General features: G+C 41.6%; 2 protein-coding genes across 23 annotated transcripts in view; one reads left to right on the forward strand and one right to left on the reverse strand.

The window, feature by feature from the left end:
* The window catches only part of TANC1 (tetratricopeptide repeat, ankyrin repeat and coiled-coil containing 1), a 238,009-nt gene extending 224,596 nt beyond the window's left edge, over window positions 1-13,413 (forward strand). For all 16 annotated transcript variants that reach the window (XM_027055689.2, XM_053215116.1, XM_027055692.2 and 13 more), the window contains 7 exons: window positions 1,291-1,414; window positions 1,735-1,910; window positions 5,041-5,173; window positions 6,596-6,687; window positions 8,404-8,550; window positions 9,443-9,543; window positions 10,331-13,413. In XM_027055689.2, coding sequence (XP_026911490.1) covers window positions 1,291-1,414; window positions 1,735-1,910; window positions 5,041-5,173; window positions 6,596-6,687; window positions 8,404-8,550; window positions 9,443-9,543; window positions 10,331-11,765 — 2,208 coding nt within the window. In that variant the 3' untranslated portion in view covers window positions 11,766-13,413. The remainder of the gene's footprint in view (window positions 1-1,290; window positions 1,415-1,734; window positions 1,911-5,040; window positions 5,174-6,595; window positions 6,688-8,403; window positions 8,551-9,442; window positions 9,544-10,330) is intronic.
* Window positions 13,414-15,583: 2,170 nt separating this feature from the next.
* The window catches only part of WDSUB1 (WD repeat, sterile alpha motif and U-box domain containing 1), a 50,970-nt gene continuing 49,797 nt past the window's right edge, over window positions 15,584-16,756 (reverse strand). For all 7 annotated transcript variants that reach the window (XM_027055707.2, XM_027055708.2, XM_015082989.3 and 4 more), the window contains one exon: window positions 15,584-15,973. In XM_027055707.2, the coding sequence (XP_026911508.1) occupies window positions 15,816-15,973 (158 nt within the window). In that variant the 3' untranslated portion in view covers window positions 15,584-15,815. The remainder of the gene's footprint in view (window positions 15,974-16,756) is intronic.

Here is a 16,756-nt window from a genome sequence, read left to right on the forward strand (position 1 = left end):
CCTTTTAACCAGGGAGGGTTAGTTTTCTGTCATGAGAACTGAAGACTTGCTGTAACATACTTGTTGTCGTGATTTTGTGACCCATTTGTCCAGCACACTTGGAAGAAGAGTGGTTCTCTTGTGCTCTTTAGAAAAGGAAACTTTTTCTCTCTGGTCTAGGACTGTGATTCAGCCTGGTTTCTTTTGTGAGGAGTGGCCCATTGCCTCTAATTGAGGGGCATAGGAGATCTTCGAGAACAGTCATTTATTCATTTATTCATTTTGCAAATAGTAGCCACGTACCCACCCCATGCCTGGTATGAGGTTACATTCAAGCTGCACACAAATGGATCTTACTACATACATTATAGGAAGAATTTTCTAGACCCGAGTTTACATCACGGAATCATGATGCTAGTGCAATTGTTAGGAGCTACCAGTGCTCTCCACCAAGATTGGCTTTTCAGTTCCATTTCCAAGAGCTTGGTTCGTACCATCTGCGTCCTGTCCTCCTCATAATGTCTATCTGATGCCCTAGCTAATCCTCTCTCCTGGTCTCAGTACTTCCTAAGTCATGGGGAGGTTTGGAAAGCATCTGTCAGTGTCTCAAGAACAAGAAAGCAATGGGAATACTCCACCTTCTGTTGTCGCCATATAACTAATGCTGTGCCAGAGGGCACTCGCTGTGATGGTATTTGTAGGAGACACCTCTCTGGTTTTTTGTTTGTGTTCCCCAGTCTTATTGCCATGCACTGGTTGAAGGCACAGAGCTGAGGCTGGGAATGTCTTCCAGGAAGCTTTGCTAAAAATTGTCTTCTGTGAAGGTCAAGCCATCCACTAAGCCGGGAGGCTTAGAAAAGCAGATTGCTTGGGGGTGTGGTGGGTGAATGCTTTCCTGCAGCCCCCACCCTCCTATGGGAGTGTAGCTGCAGGATCATCACCCTGGGACCCAGGACCTTTGCCCCTTCCTTTAGTTGTGCCCAGTGATCCCATAGCTGCATTGTGGCTGTCTGGTCATGACTTGATTGTGACTGGTATCTCCCCTTCTCCACGTTACTACTGTTCATGCCTTGTATGTGCATGTTTTACAGCTATAGCAATTGAGTATGTGAAAAAAAGTACATATTTGGAAGAAGATTCTGTTCAAAGGAATACAATGGAAAGATGGCACGGGCCGTACAAATCACACAGTGTAGGGAGGCATTTGAAGAAGGAATCCTTTATTGCTTTTAAGTGTGGAAAACCTGCCTGGGTAGAGAGCACAAGATTGAAAGTGGAGCAGGGAGATTTTAATTCCAATGTTTCTTTCAGATCGTTAGATTACTTTTGGACCGTGGCTGTGATGTGAGCCTAAGTGACAAGCAGGGCCGGACGCCCCTCATGGTGGCCGCTTGTGAAGGACACTTGAGCACCGTGGAATTTCTCCTTTCAAAAGGTAGCAGCATGGGAGCCCCTGCAGAGGTTTCTTCGGAATGGACAAAGAAAAGAGCTTTGGTAGACCCACTGGCAGTGCTTTTCAATTCAAGTTTGAAAAGTCTTGTTACGGACATTCTCTGATTCACACACAAGTAGAAAGAATAGGTAGTAGACATATATACCTATTACTCAGCTTCAGCAGTGGTGACCATTTTGCCAGCTTCAGATATCACAGGCTTGATTGCCACCAGTCAGGCCAGGTGTTTGCAGATGTGAATCGATTGGCTTCTGGGCTTTGTCTTACCGAGCTCATGTTTTGCGAATGGGCTTTTCTTTCAGGTGCTGCCCTTTCTTCTCTGGACAAAGAGGGACTGTCAGCATTAAGCTGGGCTTGTCTGAAGGGTCACAGGGCAGTGGTCCAGTTTCTGGTTGAGGAAGGAGCCGAGATAGACCAGACGGACAAGAATGGCCGCACTCCCTTGGACCTGGCCGCCTTCTACGGTGACGCAGAGACCGTAGGTACCCCGCAGGTGGTCACACACTCCACCTGCACACCAGGCCAGTGCTGCAGCGAAACCCAGGAGTTGAATTATTCCCAGAGTGCATGTGAGGCCGTGTTGAGTGTGGTTAGTGTGGACTTGTATGCTGTGGGGTAGCTTTCATTTTTAATTCTCTGGCATTCAGTCTGTGGCAGAATTTTAGTAAAGATTTTAATAGACTCTTAAAACCTTCAAGATACATGATTACAAACTGTGTCTTCAAACATATGTTGAACATATGTATATGTGTGTGTGTGTGTGTATATATATATATACACAAATGCGTGTGTAGTTTTATTTTCTTCTAGTAACCCATATAAATAGAATTCCTCTACAGAGCATTTAAAAATCACTTTTTTATATATATGAGCAGTTACTAATCAGATAATTATCTGGTTTATTTTTAATAAAAATGTGGCAGTCTAGAAATAATATAAATAATATATATAAATATATATAATAGAGATATATATCTATAGATTATATGGTGTCTATAATATAGACATAATATAGACATATAGACATAATATAAATATATCTATATTATATATATTTACATATATATTTACATATATATTTCTATATATAATATACATATTATATATATCTATATATTATAGACATATTTCTAGACAAGGTAAATAACATAAATAATGTAAATAATAACAAAAAATAATAAATAAAACAACAAATATATAGATATAAATATATATAATCTATATTATATATAGATTTATATATTAGATATAAATATATAATATTTATATATATACATCTATATTATATATAGATTTATATATTGTTATTTCTAGACAATGCTGATTTTTATTTATTAAAAATAAACCAGATAATTATCTGATTAGTAACTGCTCATATATATGTTTATATTATTTCTAGACAATGCCACATTATTTATATAGATTTTATAGATGCATATAGATATAATGTCACTTTATTTACATAGATAAAATATATATATATAAAAATAATATACAAATAATATAAAATATTTAGGGCACTATATTCATCCCTTTGCCAAATGTTTAATTGAGAGAAGAAGGGATAAAATATTAGTAATATAAGAACTACAAAATGTCTTTCAGGGCAGAAACCATGTCTTTGTCAAGTTCCACATCCCAGGCACCAAGCAGGTGTTAAAGGAATGTTCAGCTCCTTCAGACTTACCATTTTTGAAGAATTAAATATGTCTAATGTGCAAATTAGCCAGAGAGATACTGTGTTTCTGGAAACCATGGAATTTAGAACAAAAGCCATCCTTGTTCTGCATGTCTGGGCCTTGATGCTTTTTAGAAGGCAGTGATGTTCGTGTTAAATGGTCTCAATTTCCTGGACAGTGTAAATTGTACTTAATGTTGATTTTCAAAAACAGCTGTTTAAACCTCACATATCCATACTTTTATTTTTCAGCTTCTATTACCTTACCAAATCCTAGTTTGTCAGCATTAGGAAGAGTGAAGGAGCTTAGCATTCTAGGGTAATTTTTTTTCATTGTGATTTAAAAACACATAACATAAAAGTTACCATCTTAACCATTTCTAAGTGAAGAGTTCAGTGGTGCTAAGTACACTTCACATTATTGTACAACTAATATCCACACTTTATCCTGTAAAACCGAAACTCTGTACCCAGTAAATAAGACTGTTTCCCTCCTCCAGTCCCTGACAGTCACCATTCTACTTTGTGAATTGACCACTCTAGTACCTCATACAGGTGGAATCATAGAATATTTTTCCTTTTATAAACTGGCTTTATTTCACTTAGCATAATGTCTTCAAGGTTCATCCACCTTGTAGCATGTAACAGGATTTCCTTTTTTAAGGTTGAATAATATTCGACTGTTTGTGCCACATTGTGTCAATCATTTCATCTGTCAGTGAACACTTGAGTTCATTCCACCTCTTGGCTATCGTGAATAGTCACAATTTACAATAGTCCACTGTGGCTATGCAGATATCTCTTCAGGATCCTGTAGATTCTTCAAGATTTATCTATATTCTTTTGGATATATACCCAGAAGTGGGATTGCTGGATCAAGTGGTAGTTATATTTTTAATTTTTTGAGCAACTTCCATACTGTGTCTAGAGTGTTTGCACCAGTTTACATTCCCACCAGCAATGCTCAGGGGTCCTATTTCTTGACATCCTCGCCAACACTTTTTTTTTTTTGATAGTGGCCATCCTAATAATGTGAGGTGATAATCTCATGGTTTTGATTTTCATTTCTCTAATGATTAATAATGTTGAGCATCTTCTCATATGCTTCTTAGTCATTTGTATATCACCTTTAGAGAAATGTATATTCATATCCTTTTTAAGATTGGGTTATTTGGGTTTCTTATTGTTGAGTTGTAGGAGTTCTTTATATATTATGGATATTAATCCTTCCAGTGTCATTTTGAATAATTGGTGGACTGTCAGATTCACATGAAAATCTAAGGTGACTTCTTTTCAGCAATTTGAGTAGCCCAAGTGATTTTTCCTCTGTGTTCCATTTCTGAGTGACTGCTGTCATACCACGTCAAATCAAGCTATGTACCATGGTCTCAAACCTTGCCTCTTTACATACCCAATATTTGAGTCTCTTTCCTAAGCCTTAAAGTGAGTAATAATTGGTTTTTTCTAATCTCAAGCTGCTAGTTTTTCTAGCTTGCTATACCCAGGCTGTGTGGGTCTGAGTGTTTCCAGAGGTCCCATTGCTGTAGACTGCCAGTATGTAGGAGCTGTTGTAGAAGTCTGCCTCCTAAGTAATTGGAGATGAAAAGATGACTGTGGCCATCCCTGTGGTCTGGGAAGTTGATATGCATATACTCCTCTGTGGTATATGAATGCATGTACATAACATGTCCCTCACTAGGAGTGTTCACCCGGCTCCCTCATTGCTGATGGCAGAGTGGACTTTAGCTATGGATTATAGCCCTCTTTTCGGTTACCCGTTGGCTTCATTTCCATTAGGACCCTTCATGGCCAGAGGTGTTGAAGATCACAGTAAAGCTAAGACTGCCAGTTCCACCCCAGGATGCAGAGGTGGGTGGGGTGTGACACCTCTGCCACCAGCCACCTCTCAGGGCTCTGTCTCTCCCTGCAGGTACTGTATCTGGTTGAGAAGGGAGCCGTGATTGAGCACGTGGACCACAGCGGCATGCGCCCCTTGGATAGAGCCATTGGTTGTCGAAATACATCTGTAGTGGTTACACTGCTGAGAAAAGGAGCCAAATTAGGTCAGTGAACACCTCATCTCAGCAGCGGGAGAGGGAGGTTCACTTCAAATTCTAGAGTATGTCCGGGGCCATAAAGACTTACCTGATCCCAGGTTAAGAAGATGTCAGGTGCCTAGAGATTTCTTTTCTGTCCTCTACAAGGCTCATTTAAACACAGTCATTCAGAATGCTTAAATAACTCATGACATTATCACTGCAGTGTGGGTAGAAAGCAGTGGCCAATGTTGAAGACCAGTCTAGAATTGTAGGGTGTTAGGGATGCCCGGGAGCCACGGCAGTGAGCAGCTCCATTCAGCTCTTCGGGGGAGGCTGGTTATGTGGTTAAGAAAGCTCACAGGTGGCTCTGCTGAGCAGCTGAATTGGCGAACCACTGTTCTGGAGTAGTCCTAGTCGGGTAGGGTAGCCACAACTCCAGCAGTTTCTGTGAAGGAAAGTTCATGGGATTTTACTGGAAACCAGATGGGGGAGGGGTGTCACTGAAGGATAATGACAGGGCAGAGGGGACGCAGAGTAGGAAGAGCCTCGTTCTCTGTGCTTGGTCGGAGCGTGAGCCCCCACTCACAATGTGTGGGTAAAGAGCAACAAGAACATGGCTCTCGTAGTTTAATACGCCAGACCTTCGGCCAGCGGCAGCCCCCAGGAGGGGACTGTGGCAAAGATAAACAGATCTGATGTTACTAAGCAGTTCACAGTACCAGTAATTATTCTGAGCAGTTTCATGTTTTATCATAGTTAATCCTCACCCACCCTCTAAGTAGGTAGAGATAACACCATCATGTTGCAGAGGAGTAAACCAAGGCACAGTGGCGGTAAATAGCTTCCCTAAGGTCATGGTAATCAGCAGAGTCAGTGGAGCAGAGTAGTCTGACTCTGAGACTGTCCTCTCTTAAGCATTATTCCCTGCACGTGCTCAGAAGTGGGGCTGGCGGCTGGAGAAACATGAGCTGTGACAAGAGGGTGGACTAGCCAGAGCCAACCTGTCTGGGCAGATGCAGTATAGACTGCAGCAGAGAGCGAGAGGCTGCTAAGAACACGTGCCTTCACTCACCAGCAGACATGGGCCCTGCAGGAAGCTAAGGAGATTATTCAGAAGCCATGTTTGATTTTCCCCAAAAATCCCAGCAGAAGGGAGGGATGGGCCTGGCTGCTCTGACGCCTTGGTTTCCCAGCACTCTTTTCATCAGAGTAACAGGTGCACGGGGTACAGCCTCCTCCCAGGAGCCTCATTCAGCGTGAGGCAGATTGGAAGGGAGACCAACTCCTGGGGGTCCTGCTCCCTGTCCTTACTTGTACTGTTGTCTGGAGGCAGCAGGACACAGTATGCTGCCGTCTGTGACCTGGGCTGCCATCTGGCCCCAGCAGCAGTAAACTCCTTCCCTCCCGGAGCACTGACGTGCCTCTGAATGCATGTTTGTTTTGCAGGAAATGCTGCCTGGGCGATGGCTACTTCCAAACCTGATATTTTGATTATACTTTTACAGAAATTGATGGAGGAAGGAAACGTGATGTACAAAGTAAGTGGTATCGCCCTTTTCTGGGATGTGACAGCCTACGAGCAACCTCTTAGTTTGGTGTGGACCGGGCAGGACCATGCTCCTGCCCAGCACACCTGTAGCCAGGCTTCCATGGACGCTCTGGGAGATGCACACCTGGCCTCGTGCCCAGGCTTTCATGTCTCCACAGCAGAGCCTTCAAGGTGGAAGACACTATTCTGTCATTGAGAACTGTTATTTCTGAATGAATCCTCACAGCTATGACTGTGACGTATGGCCTGAAGCCTTGGTGTGAAGGTAGAGTAGCCTCAAGCAGGACGTTCCTTAATTCAGGAAAGGGCCACTCAGGAGACATTTTCTGAAGAAAAGAATCATTAAGTCTCCTAAGACTTTATTATCTTATTTTTAATGGTTGTAAGCTTCTGCAATTTGAAACAGTTTCTAGAGATATTTTTACTTAAGATAGTCAAGGAATATATAATACTCAGTTACTGGGGAGATAATTTTTTCCCCATTTTCCCTTAGAAATGGAAATCTAAAGATTAATAAAAGTAAACATTTTAAATAAAATTTGAAGTAAAATTTCCAAAATAAGCCATTAGTTTAGATCAGAGGTCAGCAGACTTTTTCTGTAAAACGCTAGACAAGGAAATAGGCTTTGCCATATGGTCTCTGTCACTGCTCCCCAGCTTTGCTGCTGTGGCATGAAAGCAGCCACAGGTGATACAGAACAGATGGGTGTGGCCATGTCCCAGTCAAAGTGCATTTGTAAAAATGGGTGGCAGGCGAGATTTGGCCCAAAAGCTGTAGTGTGCCCACCCCTGGCTTAGATAGATGCTTAGGCCATAGACCTAGATCACTGTTCTTTCCAGGTCTGTAATTAGACAGAAGTAAAAGTTCTGAAAATAAAACAAAAAACTGCATTATGACCATTTTAATCCTTTTATCAGGAGGCTGCTGCATGGACTGCATTTAGTTTTTCCCTTTTCTTTTTTTAATAATAACAAATATGTAGGCAAAAGCACAACCCAGCGGGGTTCCTGACTTGTAATCCGTTTGAAATTGAGTTCAGAGTATATGTTGTTGTGGCTTTGAAGTGGTTTTAATATGAATTTTGGTAGGCAATTATGTTAGAAATATCAAGCCATTTTCAGCAGACTTCACACCTGCTGTGCTATGGAACTGACTGAGCAAATTGATTTCTTTAGCCTTGAAAATGATGTGCGGTGCTGTTCCAGTTTTTAAAGCCCATACTTTAGTTCCTCTCACAAATGATTATTTTACAGCAAGCTCTGGGTTTCTCCACAAGACTGTACTTGCCTTGGGAAGGGCATCATTTCTTTATCTGATTTCTATCGTTACAGTTAGCATTAAAGTATTTGTCGAGGAAGGATCATTCCTGAAATGGTTTTCAAAAATATATAACAGAGAGGATAATCTGATGTATTAAGATTGATGGTTATCAATTAGGCAGTTTACAGACTGTTTCCTAGAAAACCAGTTTGTGCCTTCCCCGTGAAGCACGTGGTGCAGAAGTCCATGCGGACAGTGAGGCTGTGCGGGCTCATGCTGGTCAGGGCGCTGTGTCCTCTGCAGGACCCTTCCATGTGCTCGGATGGTTTCTGTTGCGGGATGAGAGGGACGCGGAAACCTCACCAGGGTCTTCAAGTTGCAGGAGGCTGTTCATCTTGAAGCATCCGGGAAAGGATCAATTTCTGTGCTTTTTTTGATTCCTAGAAAGGGAAGATGAAAGAGGCAGCCCAGAGGTACCAGTATGCCTTAAGGAAGTTTCCGCGGGAAGGATTTGGAGAGGACATGAGACCATTCAATGAGCTAAGAGTTTCCCTCTATCTCAATTTGTCTCGCTGCCGAAGAAAAACAAATGTAAGCTGTGGGCCCTTACCTTAGTCTGTTCCTTTAGCAGTAGAGTGTTTTCTAGCGGTGAAGGCCAGCCCTTATGCAGACGGAGGCACGGAGCCTCCTGTGTGGTTTGTTTGCACGGTGCTGTGAACTTGGCGTGTGGGGGGCTGCTTCTCCTTAGGTGGCCGTCACGTGATCGCCGTCACTGCCTCCGTAGAGTGCTGAGGGAATGCACTTGGAAGGCACTTTCCTCGCCTCAGCAGTGACAGGCTAGCCGGCTGCCGCTCCTCCCCTTGCCAACGTGCACTTCTGTCACGGGCCACCCTTCCCAGACTCAAAAGGGTGCTGTAAAGTTCAACACGGGTGTGTTACAATCCGTATGCCAGTAACCGGTTAATTTGTAGTTCTCAGTAGTTAACTCATAGTTAATTTGTAAACAGAAACTATAGATGTGCTTCAGTACTTCTTTCTCCTGCTTTTCGTTGCTGTTGTTGTTCGTTTCATCTTCTCACCACCGAATCCATTGACCGCCTGCTTCTGTGCCCGCGAATGCGGCCCACCTTGCCGTTGCAGTGAGTGGGCGTCTCCGTCCGTCATGGAATCTGACCCTCCGTGCCCCTGCGCGTTGCATGCTCCCCTGCCTTCTGGTGCGCTGCTTCTACCCACTGTCCCGAGTCGTCCGTTTTTACTTCTCTACTGGGTTCTCTTAAAATATGAAAAAGCATTAACTATCTCCTAACTTTACTTATTTAAAACTCCTTAACTTTAAAACAAAATAAATAAAACTTATGTTGCCCTTTACCTATTCAGTTACGTCCCAGTTCTCTGCTAACCTTGAGAGGAAATCTGTTAAAAAGATGTCTGTACTCATGTCTCAGTGCTTCTTTTGACTCCTGTATTTAAATGTTGACACCAGGACTTTGGCATGGCAGAAGAATTTGCTTCCAAGGCTCTCGAATTGAAACCAAAGTCCTATGAAGCCTTTTATGCCAGGGCAAGAGCGAAGAGAAATAGCAGGTATTGTCTGGGGTCTGATCTATGACTAAGGAAGCCTTCTTGTGTCTCTTTGGTATCAGAGCTGCTGTTGACTTTGGGAGTTTCTGATTCACCAGCATTGCTCTAATGACTGTCCTCCCTTTTGATACTAAATTGGTAGCTTCCAAGGGGCACAGCAATGGATATTATCAGTGATGGCTAGACTTTTGTTTTCTCCTAACATCCCAGTAACTGTTCCTTCCCTGCACACTTGCTGCAACATAGAATCCCTATTAGTCTGTGCTCACAGGGAACCTGCCAGCTAGAGACATTAGAGCAGGGGAGGTGGGGAAGGGAAGAGAGTCCTATAAGGCTTTTGGGTTAGAGATGGACACGGTGAGAGGCAATGGTGAAGAAAACTAAGAGGATTCTAACACCCACTGGTTTATGTCTGTTCCTGCTCCTGGGCCAGTGGTGGTTAGAGATGTATGGGCCCTGGCATGGTGCAGGTGTGGGTCAGCGTTCACTCCCACCTAGTGGAGTAGCTCTAAGCTCGTGTAGAATAGCTCCTGTCCACCACAGTAGGTGTGCCAAACTCACTCAGCTGCCTTTTTTTTTTTTTAAAGATTTTATTGTTAAGTAGTCTCTACACCCAATGTGTGGCTCAAACTCATAACCCCAAGATCAAGAGTTGAGTACTTCACCAGATGAGCCAGCCAGGCGCCCCCCTCCCCTTCTCTTTCTTTTCAGCAGAACTGTTTTATGAACAGTTACATTGGGAGCATGCTCTTACGTGGCTCCTAATCGTATCCTCTGCTTTCACGTATAGGCAGTTTGCCGCAGCCCTGGCTGACCTCCGGGAAGCTGTGAAGCTCTGTCCCACCAATCAGGAAATCAGGAGGCTGGTGGCCCGCGTCGAGGAGGAATGCAAGCAGCTCCAGAGGAGCCAGCAGCAGAAACAGCAGTGCCCAGCGCCAGCCCCACCCAATGACTCCGACAACGAGGAGGACGCTCCGACCCCTGGGTTAAACGACCACTTCCATCTTGAGGAGGCTGGGGAAGAAGAAACTTCCTCCCAGGAAGAGTCTATTTCCCCACCGCCCAGGTCTCAGCCATCCTCCTGTGTCCCCTCTCCGTATATCCGAAACCTTCAAGAAGGGTTACAGTCCAAAGTCAGGCCGGTGTCCCCGCAGCACAGGCCAGTCATCGGTAAGGCCTCGAGGGAAGCTGTAGCTCCGCCCGGGCTGGTCCTGCAGCCCACCCGGCAGGCACAGATCGTGAAGACCAACCAACATCTGGGTGCTGGACAGGCCGGCGTGAGAAACGGTAGCACAAAAATGCAGGTCGCTGCTCAGAATCCTCCCCCAAGCCCTATGCCAGGTGGGATCCCTGCAGCTCCTGGTGGTGGCAGAACCCAGCGTTTGGAGGGCACGGGCACTTTGACTGTGGGCTCCGGGTCTGGCCATTTTGGAGAGAGGCTGGGCCCCAGCCACGGTGTCCAGCTGCAGCACAGCGAGGGCGGTGCTGCCTACCCCTTACCGAGCAAGGTAAAGACTGCAGAGAGGCTTCTGTCTCACGCCTCCGTAGCCGTGGATGTAGCCCCTCTCAACCAGGGCGGGCCGGTGAGCTGCGGTGACGGGCGACACCCGGCTTCCCTCACCAGCTCAGGCTCTTCTGGTTCTCCGTCTGGCAGCATAAAGATGTCAAGTTCAACCAGTAGTTTGACTTCAAGCAGCAGTTTCTCAGATGGCTTCAAAGTCCAAGGACCGGATGCTCGCATTAAAGACAAGGTTGTTAGCCAGGGTCAAAGTGGGACAGCCGAGCACAGACCACGCAGTACTCCATTCATGGGCATCATGGATAAGACTGCAAGGTTCCAACAGCAGAACAATCCTCCAAACCGTACCTGGCACTGTCAGGTGCCGGAGGGGCTACTGCTGAACACGTCCTCTGCAGCTGGTTTGCAATCCTTGAACTCTGAGAAGCCCTGTCTCAAACAAGCAGGAGGATATAGTAGCCAAGCCAAAACCTGTGCTGTTTCTACCCTGGGTGGAAGTGTCCATAATGGGTCACAGGTGAAGGAGCTAGAAGAAAAGAAATGCCAAATTCCAGTCCATTGTCAAGATAGCAGGATCACTAAGACTGTTTCTCATCTGTATCAGGAAAGTATCTCCAAACAGCAGCCTCATGTCAGTAATGAAGCTCACAGGAGTCACCTCCCTTCAGCAAAACCAAAGCGATCATTCATAGAGTCAAATGTGTGAGCCTTAAGAGAGACGCATATGTGGGATTGGGGAAACCGTGTGCCACCTCCTGGTGGTGATTCAGAGGTTTTTCGTGAGAAAAATTACCTTGTAGCCATGTATTTTTTTTTTCTTTATTCCTTGGGGGTGGGTCAGATGCCACTGATATATATAAAATATGGGATAAAATTTCTTTGATAAATAGCTAGGAGTCACCATAAATAAGAATGCTAACCAGAATGAAAATTTATAATTAGTTATGCCTATTAAGTTAAAAAATTTAAGACCACCAAGAAGACATTAACTCATGGTTTTCTCTTATGAAATTGGTTTTTACCACTTTTCTCCTAGTGTTTGCTACGTGGTAAAATCATAATATTTCTTAGAGAATGTAAATGTCTAAGTGATAGGTTTAACTTATGACAAATATCCAGATGATGTATTCTGGAAAAGATGGAATCTTCAAGTTTCAGTTCCATTGAGTCAAATCCCAGTTTTTACATATAAATATATAAAAATTTCTGGATGAACATGTGTGACTATAAATGTTATACAGCTGATTCTTTTCATTTTTTTTAAGCAAAATACAAGAATATCCAAGTATTGTTACCTTCATAGTAGTTCTCTTTTATTTCCATGTTAGGGTTCTCACTAAAAACATTTTTATAGCACCTTTTTGGAATTATATTCCCACTTCAAGGTGTTTATAATATTTGGAAATAGTATAAAGCCATTTGGAAGCAGGATTGGTGGTCAAGTTAGAGTTGGACTAAACTAAGGATACAGCTTTCTTTACGATATGTAAATTCGCTCTCAGCTGGTTCCCAAACTGCTTTTAACAATGATACCATTCCTGGAACAAGCCCTCCAGGGTCCTTTAAGGACAGTATTTAATTTGGATAGTTAAGGTATGGTTAGTTGTTGCTTTTGTTTCATTATACAATCATTACTTTATAGTCACATGTTGTACATATTAAATAGCCAAGTTGTATTCTGACTTGTAAATATAACTATTTCAAGTAGTTAATCATAAAAAAACCTCATATATTTGCATGTTCTTTGTAAGCTTCATTCATGCTGGTTGTTGCACTGAACGATATATTACTATAGCATGTTAACAGTATACCAGTAACAGCACTTTATCTCATTTATATGAACACCTTTGAGGTGCTACTTAAATCCTAACTGATGTATTATTCATTTGTAAAGATAAGGTACAGCAATGAGCCTTGGTTTAAAGGTATTTTTATATGAAAATGGTGTGCTCTTGGAGGATGTTAAAATGCTAGTTTGAGAGAGGTAGGAGAATAGTTGTTTTATATGGTGGGATGTGAAATTTATTTTCTAGAATTGGGGAGAAGTAAGTTCTATATTTACAGAAAGTTTTAAAAATGGATTGTTGTAACGACGTTCCTCTGAGCATCATTATGGTTTTGTACGAACAGGAGATCTGGTGTCATTCTTCAACATTTGTGCCTGAGTGTGAACGGTGTGCTTTGTACAGCTTTATCATTTTTCTAGGCTTTCCCTGAGTTCTGCTAGAAGTACTTTGGCTTATTTATTGTTTGTTGTTTTCTTTAATATTTGTGAAAGTCTTACTCTTGTTATGTAGTTTTGTTTCTGCACAACTACTGTACTTTTCCATATGGAATAAAGAGTATTAATAGAATTTGTTTTGTATTAAATGAAACAGTGGATAAGTAGAGACTATCCTGAGGACAATGCTTTGCCTTGGTTTAATTCTGGGGGATCTTGTTACCCTCAAGAAAAGAGTGAAAAGTCTATTTTTATAGTAATACTACCACATGCATATTAAATGTCATTCAATAATTTCAGAACAAGGGTGACAGCTCCAAGAGATCCCAGAGTACTCAGTGGTTAACATGAATCTTTTTGCCTGAACTAGGAAGAGCATTCTGTAATTCTCTGTTCCAGAAATCTTGGTGTCTGTTTTGACAGGGAACAGGATCCCTTTAGTACTGTCAGTCACTCTCAAACACTTTGGTCAGACACCAAACTCTGTGTTGATGATGAAAGTTCTTCACGTTTGTATCATCATTCAGTTAGTCTTTATACCCACATAGTTCTGTATCAGGGTAGGATAAATGAACATCAAACTGGGTTGTACTGGTATAAAACCCTAATATGCAATCCGGTACTGCTTCAGGTACTGTCTGGGTGTGGCTGTTACAGCAAGGCTGGGTATCTGCAGCCCTTCTTTAAAGCTAAATATTAAACTAGTTCAAAAACAAAAACAGGTGGGAGGAAAAGCATTATTGGCCCGTAAGTGTTGAATGCCTTTTGCTACGAAGCTGATGTGACTACGGGAATTTATTATAGACTACGTTATGATTTTGACATAGTCTTAAAGATATTTGGTCCAGTTCCCCCAGAAAGAAGTGAAGTCTTCCTGGGAAGCTCTGGTCAGTCCTGAGAGCCAGTGAGCGCTGCTCCCACGAACATCTGAGTGAACAGTTGGGCCTGGGAGTATAGCCGAGGGGCCTTGTGGTGTCCCTTCCTGTGGATGGGTTTGGATTTTGGTGTGGGAGCAGGGAGGAGGCGCTGTCTGGCTTTGGTTTGTGTACATGACTAGAAGTACTTCACTTTAGTAAGTTACTGGCATCTTAGTTTTCAGCCACAGGAAACCATGATGGTGAAATGTAGAAAAGAAAATCATCTTTAACACATTTAAGAGATAACCAGTCTTTTATTGTGTTTTCTATCAATGACGTCAATAATTTTTAGTAATTTTTATGTAAAAAACTAGTGTGCCTCCTTTGGAAAATAAGTCTACCAAAACAAATATTTGGCCCATTAGTGGACTCTAGGAATTAAAATCTTTTGTTAAAATTAGGTTAACATACTTTCTCTATAGAATACAATAGAAAAGTACCTAATGCCTGTTACAACTTTTTTTTGGTCTTCACTCAAATGTAAGCAGCATGGGTGGTATGAAAAAGAAAATCCTCTTGTAGAATCACAGATTGTAAATCCCAGCTATGACACAAAGGAAATAAAATTCAGTAATACATTAGGATGACAGAAATTTTACAAAGCAGTTAAAAGATAATTGGGAGATTTTTGTGGTAGCTAAGCTTTCCACATCTGTAAACATGTAGCATATTAGCTGTAAATTTATAAAATATAGGAAAAGAATATATACATAATTACATCACTCTTCCCCTCTCATTTCTGAGTTTTTGAATTTTAGAACAGCTAAAATGAGGGTTTTGGGGGCAAACACAGAATCTTGGTTCCTGCCTTGGTTCCAGTTGAGTTCTGACCAGCCTTCCCACTAATGGCTTTCATTCTGGGAAACAACTTACAAAAGGTATGTGAAGTCAATACCACCTCAGCTTTGTGAACTGGAAGTTTTCTTCTTGTGAATGCTTATCAGGATGTTGTATTAAATATCAACCTATTGTGTAAAAATGTATAGTTACCCTAGCTTAGGATATATGAGAACTTTAAGGATTCTGAACTTTAAAAGGAGGCCAATTTAGTACTTTATTTCAACAAAGTCAACTTGACATATTCGTGATAATTGATTCCATCTAACTTGTACACAGGTTTGGACTGCAGGGAAAAATCACTGCCACCTTGCAAATTTAGAATGCAATAAAACTGCTCATTAAACATGTCCAGGTGATTTTCCCAGTTTAGTCATTTTGCTACAATCTAGTTATTTTGCTACAAATTCTCTCTAGAAGGATTCCAAAGAGTTATCAAATTAATGGCTATTAACTAGGATTTTAATGTTATATTCTAGATTATCCTGATGTTTGGTTTTAATGAGAATATGACCTACATCTAGCAAGAATCAATTTTGTGTATTGCAATTTTAAGTCAAAGTAAAACTTTATTTTTCCACAGATTATCTTTCACGTACAAAAAAGGCTTTTATAGTAGGAAAGGAGGTCAGATATGTTATTTTGTCCATATAATTCAAAGAATAAGTTTTTACAGGTAAGTAAATTCACTTTTCTCCTGTTTTGCTTTAATATCTGATTAGTATTTACCTTGAAATCATTCAAATGAGATCACTGAAAAATATATACAATATAAACTATTTTATTTTTGATGTGTCTCCAGCCATCGGCTAATGGCCATTTTCAGAGTCCTGTTTGGTGTAAGTACCACTGAAGGAAGAACAAGATTTGTCATGGGACTTGTACGTTTCTTTTTGCTGATCCAATTTTCCATTGCTTCCTTTTCATATGAATAGCCGTCTAAAAAAAAAAAAAACACAACACAAATTATTTGCAATTTTGGGAGGCTGGGATTTACTAAAATGAGTTGGGTATACCAGCTCCACTGCCAAGGCCATCACTGTGATTTAAGTGGGAGTCTTGTATCACTACTCCTAAAATACTTCTGCCACAACACCCTAAATATTCCTTATAAGATGCATTGAGATTGTATAAATTACCTTGAATAGTGTCAATATTTTACGGATAATTTTGAACACAAAAAGTATTAAAGAAAAAAGGAGAGACCCGGTCCAAAATTCAGATATGGCAGAAAGGAAGAAAGGAAAAGAGCCAGGGAAAGGTGAGTGGTGGTGATGATAAATGGCTTCATTAGAGCTGTTAGCGACGTGTGAAAATTAATATGGCTAAAGAGAAGAGCCTTAGGAGTAACTCAGCAAAACCCTGACATACTGAAAACTCAGGGAACCAGATACCAAGAGATTATAAAACTCACCCCACTAAGGACTTGACAGTAAAGGGATTTGTGATTAAAAAAAAAAAATTCCACTGGCTAATCCATGTGCTTAATACCACATCTGTGCAAAATTCTTTATATGTATAGCAAAGGTAAAGCTTTGTTTTTATATATGTATATACTTTTAGCTCTTTCACAAAATCTTCCTAATTACATTTACACATTTATTTGCTTTAATTTATGATGCGTACAACAGTTTCAAACTAACAGTGCCAATATATTGCTAACATAAGACTGAAAGAAATTGCGGATTTCTTTCTGGCTCTTTGTGTCACCAAAAATAGATC

Source organism: Acinonyx jubatus, chromosome C1, assembly GCF_027475565.1.
Source record: "Acinonyx jubatus isolate Ajub_Pintada_27869175 chromosome C1, VMU_Ajub_asm_v1.0, whole genome shotgun sequence".
In the NCBI taxonomy this organism is placed as follows: Eukaryota; Metazoa; Chordata; class Mammalia; order Carnivora; family Felidae; genus Acinonyx; species Acinonyx jubatus.